Source organism: Amphiura filiformis, chromosome 1 (assembly GCF_039555335.1).
Source record: "Amphiura filiformis chromosome 1, Afil_fr2py, whole genome shotgun sequence".
Lineage (NCBI taxonomy): Eukaryota > Metazoa > Echinodermata > Ophiuroidea > Amphilepidida > Amphiuridae > Amphiura > Amphiura filiformis.
The window spans coordinates 34,928,852-34,941,149 of record NC_092628.1 but is presented as its reverse complement, the minus strand read 5'-3'; the positions used below and the strand labels follow the sequence as shown (position 1 = coordinate 34,941,149).

General features: G+C 36.4%; 1 protein-coding gene across 1 annotated transcript; it reads right to left on the bottom strand.

The window, feature by feature from the left end:
* Window positions 1-8,071: 8,071 nt before the first annotated feature.
* LOC140146122 (uncharacterized) lies at window positions 8,072-11,227 on the bottom strand. The gene has a single exon (XM_072167881.1). It carries the CDS (start codon window positions 11,225-11,227, stop codon window positions 9,581-9,583), a length of 1,647 nt encoding a protein of 548 aa, XP_072023982.1. The 3' UTR covers window positions 8,072-9,580.
* Between the last annotated feature and the right edge of the window lie 1,071 nt (window positions 11,228-12,298).

Here is a 12,298-nt window from a genome sequence, read left to right as displayed (position 1 = left end):
CCCCCGAGAATCAGAGATCAAATTTAGACATAGGGGTCCGTAGCCAAGATATTTTACCGGGAAGGGGTGAGAAATGTCCAAAAACTCACTTGCATGACAAAAGTGGACTACATCCGTCTAAAATGAACGTTGTGGGCTATTTGGAACAGAAATGGCACCTTTGTTAATTTTTCTTCTTAATATTTGGACCTTCTTTGAATTTTTTTACTCCGAAAATTGGACTTTTTTGTCGATGGGGTGTGTTACCCCACCCCGCTTAACTTTTTGGTGGATTTGTGGAATGGAAAAATTCTAGTTATTCAACTGCTTGCTTTTGCATGCGCGTATTTTGGGGGGGCTTTGGGGCGCCAGCCCCCGGGGTCAAAGTAGGGGCGGCAAAAACGAAGGGGCGGCGGAAGAAGAAGGGGCGGCAAAAACTGGGGCGGCAAAAACGAAGGGGGCGGTAAAATGAATTAGCAAAGAAAAAAGGGCGCAAAAAATGGAAAATGCATCAAAATTTTGAAAAAGGTTGCTTTTAGGACGCTAGCGCCTAAAATCCTTTTTTTTTTTTTTTTTTTTTGCTCTTCACTTTTTCAAACGACCGTGAAAAAATTGGGTCAACCTTTTCGTGCTGTTAAAGGAAGGGGCGGCAAAATTGTTTCTTCTTCAGCCCCCCGGGGTTGGGGCGGCCACGGTACGCCACTGTTTTGAGTGTAAAGTTTTAATATTGACATCTGAGGTATTTAAGAATATAACGGATGCGAGCATTCCGAGAAATTCAGGGTCTATAGTGTACACAGGGGTCAAAACTCAAAATTGTTCCGATTTGGTTAAAACCTATTCCAAAATATTCCTTAAGGGTGGTCTTAACCCTGGAAAATTTTCAGGCTTCATAACTGCTAAATTATTAGTCTAAAGAATATAAAAGTATACATTTTTAGACTGGAAATGACTTGCTGAATTCATCTGTGAGGTCCAATTTGGGCCAAAATGCTCATTTTTGGAGAAAATCCCAAAAAACGGTTTTTTTGGAGAAAATCCCAAAAAACGGTTTCAAAAATCCCCAAAAACGGTTTCAAAAAACGGTTTCAAAATTAAAAAAAATTAAAAAACGGCCCCTAGATATTTTTATCTAGTTTTTAAAAATTAATAAAAAAAATTTTTTGGCCAAACAATTTTTTTGTTACGTTGCACGAAAAAATTTGGGATTTTCTCCAAAAATGAGCATTTTGGCCCAAATTGGACATCACAGATGAATTCATCAAATCATTTCCATTCTAAAATGTATACTTTTATATTCTTTAGACTAATAATTTAGCAGTTATGAGGCCCGAAAGTTTTCATAATTCCAGGGTTCAGACCAACCTAGGATTCAGAAAAAAATATATTTTGACCTACCTTCGGCCAATCAGTTTGGAGTTAATAGCGAAAATGTGGACTCCATAGGATCAAACACATAAAAACATTTGTCCAATTTTGATATAGTCTCAAAATATAAATTTGGTCTTGTTATGATAATTCAGGAAAATTAATTTTCACTATGTGCGACATTTCATGGGTAACACAGAAAAATACGTCAACATCAATGGGCAGTAATTTTTTATTTGAAAGAAATAGTTTGGGTACCAAGCTATCTTCTGAAGATAGCTTACACAGACACCAGTCTGGTTTTATACAAAAGATAAAGATTTTGAGAACATTTTCATTAAAATGTGATAACTTTTCAGCTTTTAACCAAATTGGAGTAATTTTGAGCTTTGACCTTGTATAATAAGATGCATCAAACAAGTTGAACACCAACAAAATATACCATTTTCAACACATTTTAAATCCAGAAATTTATTTATATTGTGTAATCATCAACAATAATTGTATACAGCCACCAAAGAAAGATACAATATAGTACTGAAATAATATTACAATCAATCAAATAAACTTGTATTGGAACATTAATGGGTCAACTTTCACCATCAGAACAGAACACAAAATACATTTAAAGCTACAGTATAATATGAATTTATGAACAAAATAATTCTACAATTTCAATTTATGAGAACTACTTCAACGGTTGAGAGCCAGAAAGCCGTAACTCACAATGTCTGACCCTGTTCTTTTGTTCCATTATCCATTGTATTTCTTTTGTGTAGCAGGTTGTCCAAAATGGGGAGCATTTTCCTCTGCTACGCACCAGGTAAATCGAACGCTATACAATGTACATACCCTGTATGCTTGAGTTTTCTTTCAAAGATCGCTCTGTGTATAACAAATTCTCAATTCCACAAAATTACAAATGCAAATTTTACAAAGATTAACCAAAGAGCGGCATTCTTAATTTCCATAATAACATGGCTGCCTTCAAATAATATAATTATAAATTATTCCCCGAATCAGATTAGATATGCCAGCAATATGCACGTTACTTCTTTTTTCAAAACTGATTCTCACAAATTTGCAAATTCTCACCAATTTTGAAACCTTCAGTGATTGCAGCGAAAGTGTAAAAAATATAAAAATTGTGTATATATTGTGAAGAATAAAGTGAAGAATAAATCAGAATAAAGTGAAGAATAAATCAGGTATTCTGCAGTGAAAAATTGGGCAAAACCAAGGAAAACAGCAGTATTGACAAAGTTGAAGCCCCATTCAAATACATGTAGCTAATTTCTCTACATGTAAAAGTAGAGATATTGCAATAAGCCAATAAATGTCCAATTTTGTCTTTAATACATGGCTTGACCACTAGCAAGCTATGCTAGCACATCTAAGCTACTAATAAAGGTGCAAAAGAGTGTTCTGTTTTCAGACTTCTTATCATTTTTTGTCACTTTTTGATGTAAAGATTTTTAATAATGGAAATAAATTGGAGTTAATTGATTGAATTTGCCATAATAAGAGGAATTTACAGCAGAACTACTATTACATATATACTTGATAAGACTTGGTTGAACATATGAATAAGAACTTACAGTTCAACTACTATACTACCATCCAGCAAACACAAACAGGTTTTTAAAACATTATAAATGTGTATCAACACATTTTAGTTGTGGTCAAAACCTTTTAATAACATTTAAATGTCAGCTAGGTTATTTAGGCATAAAGGTTATAAAAACAGTTTTTGAAAACGTTTTAAATAAATAAAAAAAAATTAAAAAACCCAAACAAACAAAACACAATACAAACGTTGTCCAAATGTTATTGCAAAATATTTTTGGGAAAATGTTTTTGCATATTTTTTTGGTCAACACTTTCTGGATGTTACTGAACCCTTTATATACCCTTTACATAACATGACATATTAACATTTTTTGTATAATATTTTGCATTTACTGGATACATGTAGTTCCATGCATTAAAACTGCAGATTTGTCCAATTCAAATTCACTCTATCATAATTATACATAAAACAGATAAAAATAATTTCCTTTATACATTTTTTATGCTAAGGCAATTTTCACATTTCAAATTATATAAATTGTAATAGTGGCATAGCTAGGGGTTGTGGCGCCCGGGGCTAGGGATACATAATTGCCCCCCCCCCCCCATTCTTGAAACAATTGCGCGATTGAAATTTTGGACAAATTAATGTGGCCTACCACTAATTAATTTTGGTTACTAGAAGTTGAATATCGGTCTTAAAATGTTCTTTCAATTAATGAAATAAAAATTTGACTTTCATCACTTGGAGGGGCACAGAATCAATGCTGAATTGGTCAATTTGGCACTACCCCTATGGGTGGCGCCCGGGGCATGTTCCCCCCTAGTTATGCCTCTGAATTGTAATGAACTAGCAACACTTTTCAATTACACTCACTCCAAGGGGAGATACTCACGTATATATGAGGTTTACAGGGATGTGCTGCTCAGTTTTACAAGAAAAATACCTAAACATTGGGTCCTGATTTGAGAAAAAAAATTCCCTAAACATGGTTCCCGATTTCAAAAAATTGGTCAAAACTGCCAAATCAGCCAGATTTTTTTTTTCGGCAAGAAATCACTAAATATGGGTAGGGTTTTCAGAGTTCCAGCGGCACACTCTTGTGAAAATATAATTGGAGCACCCCCTGACCATTCACTGCCTCTGTAAAACAACTTTATAGGATTTGATTTACTTATTGTTCCTTACAGAACCATAATGGCTAAAATACAATTCATATTGAAAATGAAACTTCTAATAAACGTCACACATTGATGAGGCGGCTGTGTCAATTGTTGTTAGTGTTTGAGATGTTGTTATTTACTTCTGGCAAAATTGAACCACTATAGCTATGCTTTTCATGTTTCAAAATTCTGTACTGCACATTTGTAAGTCAAGAGTAATCCCTAATCTGAAAATATGCATATTCACATATTTTCTGAGTGTACTCGCCTATCCAGATTAGGAATGCAGACTACCCAATTCTACACTTTATGCATTGCAAAAAAGAGTCCCCTAATAAATATTTCAAAATTACACTATATTTTGTGCTTCACTGTATATAAAGCTGTGTGTGCATGCTAGCTATTACAATTTTGATTTCTAATAATGATTGGACTCCTACACACGCCTGCGCGCCGCACCAATGGGGCGTGTTCATTTGCTCTCGGACCTGTAACATTCTGAATGCACTAGCCTGACAGGCATGTGGCATTTTGACACTCAGAGTATTGGTAATTCAATTGGTTATAATATGGCATTCATAGCATTGGCATAAATAAGTCCTACATGCCGCCCCAACATAATTAAGTATTCAATTTTTGACAACTTTTTATCCGGGGTCACTCCCATTGTGTACACCATCCGTGATAATGAAAACGCGTAAAAAGGGTAGTTTTTCGTGGGTAGGCACGATACGCACGTACATTAACATGTTTAGGGTTTGAAATAAATTTTAGGGTATGAAATTTGATGCAAGGAAGAAAATCCGTGTTTAGGGTATCATTTTAGCCAAGGGTTAAATCCTTGTTTAGGATGCTTTTCAAAAGTTGATTATCACGGATGGTGTACAGGCCACAATGGGAGTGACCACCCCCGGCTTTTTATACCTCCATAGGTTGTGGCAAGTTCAATTCATGATTACGATCCCCCAACTTTCAATTAGCAACTCACATTGTAGCTGCTGAATTGATCAAATAAGCACCCTCTCTCTGGATTAGCAATAATGCTATCCCTGTGCCCAAGCCCAGTGCTGCCGATTTATTTATTCGGGCTGACAAAAATTTGTCAGGCTTGTAACTTTTTAAGAGTTAAAAGCCCGAATGGCTAGTGAATCAAAAAGTTCAGGCCCAGCCCAAGCCCAGTGCTGCCGATTTATTTATTCGGGCTGACAAAAATTTGTCAGGCTTGTAACTTTTTAAGAGTTAAAAGCCCGAATGGCTAGTGCCTCAAAAAGTTCAGGCCCAGCCCTGCTAATTATGACAATGATATTCAGTTTCTTGGTGCTTTCACATCACCTTTCAAATGTAATAAAGTTAGGCCAAATAAATAATATGACATCAAATAACCTCTGGTGTATTGGGACTATTCCAGTTGAAATCCATACACTCCCAATGGAAGACATGCACTCCCTATGTTCAAAATTAAGGTAATGTCTTCAATAGTTGGTGTATAGATTTTAATTGGAATAACCCATTCCACAACAGAAGATATCAACCCTGCCTCAATACACAAAGCCATTGCACTATGCAAACAATTACATAAGGTATAATGGTGAACTTCTGATACCATCCCCGTATGAAAATAGCATTGCCATTCAATTCATTTAACACAGGATATACACATAGGCACTTTAATTTCACCAACTTGAACAAGTAAATCAGATGAATAGGTGTAATTTGGAGATCACATAATTTGTGCAACACATTTTAAGAAAATTGTTTTAAGAGTTTTATTGAAAAGTGAAATAATTGCAAACCATGAATAGGTCTGGTCAGATGTAGGCCTACACACCTGGTGCACATATGTTACAATTCAACATTATTCTATGAGATTGGCAAGTCCAATATAAAATGAGGATGTATTCCCCTCTGATCTCGCTATTCGTATGTATACACATCTTTTATTAAGACTTAAATTGATGCAATATTATGAGTGTGTAAATAAGTGTATCATATATTCAGAGATATGTGTACTTTAACACCAGCAAAAATCTGCTGGAGATTTGCCGTTGGAATAATTGCAAAATTACATGCAAACTGACACACCTATTATAGGCAAAATATCTAATGCTCGATCATGAGAGGATGTACCTTCTGTGCCATTGGAATAACACGATCATGCGACCTACATGACCAAACCTTGACCTTGCCAGTATTGATTCATCAATCTCAAAAGCAGTGTTTACGCCGTAAGCATGTGGTCTTTACGTAGTATGCTCGACACAAATATCTGTGCATACCCAAGTTGGATTCAGACTCCACATCTGGCAGGTGATCTGCCTGGTTAGCAGTAAATGGTTAAGATACATAGCACAATAAATCGCTTGTACATGATTGTCAAACATCTTTTTCTTACATGGTTGATTCAAAACAGTCTTTCTGATTGACCATCTTGACCAACAAGTATTACCTTTGCAAACAAATAGTTCACACCATACTACATTATAAATGCACAATAAAACAAAGTTTAAGTAATTTTAGCACTAACACAACTATATCAGATTTGGGTCTACAAGCTGAACACAAAAACACACACTAGAAGAGAAAGTAAAAATCTACAAATGCATCAATATATATATATATGATTCAACTCAAACTGTACAAGTATTGCAACACCTAACATCTATGACCTGCATTTTGGCATCAATTCAACTAAGGCTTCACTTATTTATAGTACTGTGAATTTTTACAAATTTATTCTTTATTACTGTACAACTTACAATCAGTTTTATGCTTAGAATGCGTCCAACCAAGTTTGTCAACTTATGTTTACAACAGAAACCCCATTTTAACCATGTCAAATTACAGGGGAAAGAAGAACCATGTATCATACACCAACACATTTTAAGGGCAGAGTAATGGGAGAGAACATGGACCTTTTCGAGCTTCATTATTTCTGAATTGTATGTCCAAAGTATATAAAACTATACATTTTTGGAAAGGAAATGAGTCAAGGAATCCCATGGTGACGTCAGATTTGTTCAAAAATCTCAAGTTTTTGAAAAAATCACAAAATTCACTTTTTACCCCAATTTTTTTGTGACAACTTAGAAAAAATCCGTTCGAGATAAAAAAATTCAGTTAGCTTTTCATGAAGAAGAGACATGAACTTAGGGAAGGTTTTTTATTTTTTGAAATTAAGTCTCTTTTTTCAAATATTGAAAAAAAGCGTGAAAAAAAAGCCATTTTGTCACATTATTAAGCTAAAAATTGCACATAATGGTGTATATTTTTGTTTAAAACAAATATTTTGAAAAAATGAAAAACCTTCCCTAGACTTTGATGTACTCTAAAGGATAGTGCAAAAAGTTTACCCTTTGCTTGCATATTTTTCGAGTTATCTTGTCACAAAAATCGCGCAATATTGTCAAAAGTGAACTCTGAGAAATCGACGTTTTAGTAAAAAATGTCAAAATTATGCACAAAACGTCCTTAAATTTTAAAACGGTAAGACTTTCACACTTGTAAAAGCTGTATCTGGTGCATGGTCTAAATATGCATCTTTTGCACCAATGAATCTATAATCTCTGCTTTCAGTGCGCCAAAATTCAAAATAATTAAAAATCTAAGTGGCATTTTGACTGCAAATTTTTGTTTTGTTTACACCACATTTGCTGGCGTTAACAACATACCGAATGCGCCTTGACTGCGTTGGACATACGCGCAGAGTTGCGCTTGCGTCACGCTGACGCTGAATCGCTGCTGCAGAATCACAATATTTTGCATTCAAGCATTTCTGACTCATTATTTCCGCCAATTTACTAAGCTGTCTTGAGCCATGTGACTTTTTAGAGTTGAAAAGAGTGAAAGAAATCAAGCCAAGAGACAAATAAATATTAGCAAGTTGTATTTTATCAGTTTCAAGTGAAAGAATACATCTTAGTGTTGATAAATATCAAAAAATCTCAAATTCGGTCGTAGACGAATGTGTCTTCCATTACTCTGGCCCTAACGTGATAACATGTCAAGTTACTTATACAACTGTTTTTCAAGATTAAATTTAGCAATCTCATTACTATATTCAATATTGTTATTTGCAATGTTTCCTGATTTCAGAGACAAGACAAAACAGGTATCCCAAGTTTGAGAGTGTTAATACAATGTATGTTTCTGTTCTGTCTTCAGTAAAATATTTGAGTACAAATTGAAATAAATAGTATGCGCCACATAAAAACATAGCAAATGTTGGCTAAGACATGATTTGTACAAATAATACTAATACTAATGACAATTTATATAGCGTACAATGTCATCATGAAGACGCTCAAGGGGCAAAACACAATGAAAAAATATCAATGTATGCTCAGACTGTTGAACAGGCGGGTGGCCAGTACAATACATGATAAAAGACTTTTTATTGTTTGATGTTGTTCATATATCCTCCCTGGAATGTGTCCTTTGTCAAATAGTAAGGTGTGGGTGATCTAGGACTAAACTAATTAAAACGCTTCTTTTAAATTCAGGCTAAATAATCCCTTTGCTATTACAGGATTGTGATCAATTTCATTATACATACAGTGTACAGTGTACTATGAAACTTGTTACAAGCTTCTTACTTATTCCAACATCCATATCCAGATTGAAAGTACAGTACAAAGAATCATGCAGGCCTCTTTCTATCAACACCATATGTGATGCGATCAAGCAAAATCAGTCTCAACTTGGAAATATTAAATTTTCAGTTTGTTATAGGATAGTAAAAAAATATTTACAAAGCTGGATTTTGCAGAAAACCCCATTAAAAATGAACAACCAGTTTCAAAGGTTTGAACAATTAAAGAGTTTCCAAAACAACAGGAAACAAAAGGAAATATTTCCTTTGTCCGAGTTCCGACTGATTTTGCTTGATATCATGACATAATTATGTAGCATAATATGGCTGTGCAAAGCACTAGGTTTGACGCATTTGAAATATGTATGTACTTGAGACAGAATAATGTGGTAACAATCATGAATTAACAGCATGTGTGTTGTTTTAACAACAGGAAATTTCATTATTATTGTAAAAAATGTTGCTTGTTTCATGGTGTATACAACCAAGTTGTTACTTTCGACTATATTGATTACATTTTTGCTTTTTAAATATGATATTCAAAGTTTCACACAATGATTATCAATGTCATAGTCATTCCATTAGGGAGTGGATGGACACATATACCTCCTCATGCCACAATGATGCTACACAACTGTAATGTTGAAATTTACCTCAGAAATGCCAACTTAATTTAATTTTGTCTATTAGCCAAACAACAACAACAAAGTTGTTTCCCATAGGTGGCCTGAAAAACCTTAATCCCAAATGTGTTTTTATTTTAACGAGTCAATATGTATGGTACAATATGCCTAAAATTACAAATTCATTGTCAAGTCAGTGCAGAGTAAGTTAAACATGAAAATTCAAAGTTTTAGGAAAATTTTTAGAAAGTCCAAATGAACACCAACCAAAAGTTGCTTCTTACTGATTTTAGTCTGATTCTTTACTATGAATCAAACTATGTGATATCAAATTGTCCTCACTGGAGAATGTTGTGTTACATACACCACACATATACTGCTCCTTGCCTGTATGTGTAACTTCATGTCGCATCAAATCCTGTATGGTAATGAAAGATTTGCTACAGAACTGACACTGTTTACCTTCACTACCCATATCGTCCTCTTCATCAAACGACTGACTTGTTTCCAAATATCTCGGGATAATTGGTGGCGCTTCCATATCTTCTTCCATCATTTCTCCATGCTGATTTACATAGTCGGCTTCATCCATATTATTGTAGCCATGATCGACTTCATCAGAATTGTCTACTAACATATTATCATCTGCAGCTGGGTCAGGGTATGCATCCAGCACAGGATATTCTGGTTGACTTTCATGATCTTCTTCTTCCTCTCCATCTGACAGCGGCTCAGACTTGATGTGAATATCCAATTCAGGGTAAGCATCCTCGGACTCTTCCATCTCTGGTTCTGGTTCTGTTGGAGTCACAGTGACAAACTCTTCTTGGGTATGTGCAGATTCCCGGTGTAGCTTGAGATGATGATTACGTGAGAACAGTTTGTGGCATAGTTCACATTCAAATGGTTTCTCTCCTGTGTGGGTCCTGATGTGACGTGTGAGGTCACCCGATGACCCGAATGATTTGGAACACATTGAACAATGGTAGCGCCTTCCCTGCCCATTAGGCCTACTACTTGATGGACTTGATGAACTTGACTCTGTTGTTGACCCTTTTGCTGGCAACTTGAACGACATCTTCACTGGCGTTTTCTTTCTATTCTTCCCCAATTGTGGTGCACCCCCAGTGTGAACTTTTTCGTGCTGCATTAAGTACTGAAGTGCACTGCATACTTTACTACAGTACCTGCATTTGTAGCCACCTTTTCCAACTCTTTCCGGGACAGCTTTTTCTGGAGTAAGTATGGGCATAGCTGGTGCTGCAGTCATCTGGGTGTCGCTTAGATTCCACGAGGCCAATGGCATGCCTTGCTTGTGGATTACAAAGAGATGCTTCTTCAGATTCTGACTCTGCGAGAATCGTTTTGGACACAGTGGACAAGGATAGGGTTGTTCTCCTGTGTGTGTCCTGATGTGGCGCTTTAAATCAGTCGTAGTCAAAAATCGCTTGTCACACCATTCACAAGAATGTGGTCTTGCAATGTCATTTGTAAATTCATTGAGTTTTATGATGCTGGTAGCACTCTCGTGTGGAGGGCTTGGAGTGTACTGCTTGGTGCTGTTGCTGCTGCTGACACTGCTGCTTCGACTACGTTTTGGAGACTCTTCCTCGCTGACACCATGACTATCTCCAGCATGACATCTTTCATGTGACATTAGCCCTGCTTTGTTGAAAAAAGTTTTGAAGCACTGACGACATTGGTATCGCTTGTCCCCTTTGTGTGCCCTCTCGTGCATCGTCAGTCCTCCTCGGTTGGTGAATGTTTGACCACAGAATCGACATTCCATACTTTTGTCCACTTCCAAGTGTTGCTTCTCATGGGCAACGAGTGCGCTACTATCAACAAATGTCGCATCACAGTGTTGACACATGAACGATGATTTGGTTGTGTGAGTTGCTTGATGCTCAATCAAAGCTGACTTAAGAGAAAACATCTCATGACAGTACAAGCATCCAAACTTCACTCCACCACCTCCACTCTCCGGTTTCTCTTTCTTCTTACAACCACTTGTTTTTCTGCAGGATATGGCACTCTAGGTTTCACACCATGAAAGTTTCGCTTGTGCCTTGACAAATTTGTACTTTGTGTGAATGACCTATCACACATGTTACAAGCAAACTTGCCACCTTTTGATCTAGGTGATAAAGCTGGTTTGTGTTGTTGTACCACAGGCAACTTTACAGGAGATGGTATCGGTGATTTGGGTTGTTGTTGAGGAGTCACTCGTGAAATCTGACTTCTCTGCTGTGCGGCAACCTGCTTTCCATGCAGTAACTTGCCTAAAACATTCCCCATACTAGACCTCTGGTTATGAAACAACCGTTTGTGTCTTGCCAAGTTCCCACTGTTGCTGAATGTTTTGCTACACAAATGACAAGTGTACTTTCTAAAGCCTACTACAGACCGCATGGATGATTGCACATCTTGGATAGGTTTAGAGAACCCAGGAGATGTGGTTAGATTCATGGGTTTTTGGGGTGATGTGACCTTTAGCTTCTGACCATGATGAATTCGCCTGTGCTTGGATAAATTACCACTGCTACTGTAACTCCTGTTACATGGTATGCAATAGTATCTCTTAGTAGCACGATCAACATAAGTGGTTGCTGCTGGTGTTGCTGTTGGTTTTGCGGCTGGTTTAGAAGCTGCTTTAGAAACTGGTTTTGGTGTGAATGATGGCAGCACTGGCAGCGACTTCTTACCTTTGTGAAATATTCGAAAATGTCTAGATCGATTGGAACTGCTTGAAAAGTTCTTTCTACACAACACACAGGGATAGACCTTGTTTCCTCCACTTGATATAGCAGGCTTCCGTTCTGGTTTAGGTTCCACAGTGGTTTCATCAACATTATGTACAAGAAATACATGTCTCTTCAGATCATTAGCATTTGTGAATGCTTTAGAGCAGTAACCACATAATTGAGGTTTTTGCTCAACTTCCTCACTGCTTTGGTTTGGTACAGTCCTCTTTGGTGATTCTTGATTCTCTTGGACAGATCCTTCA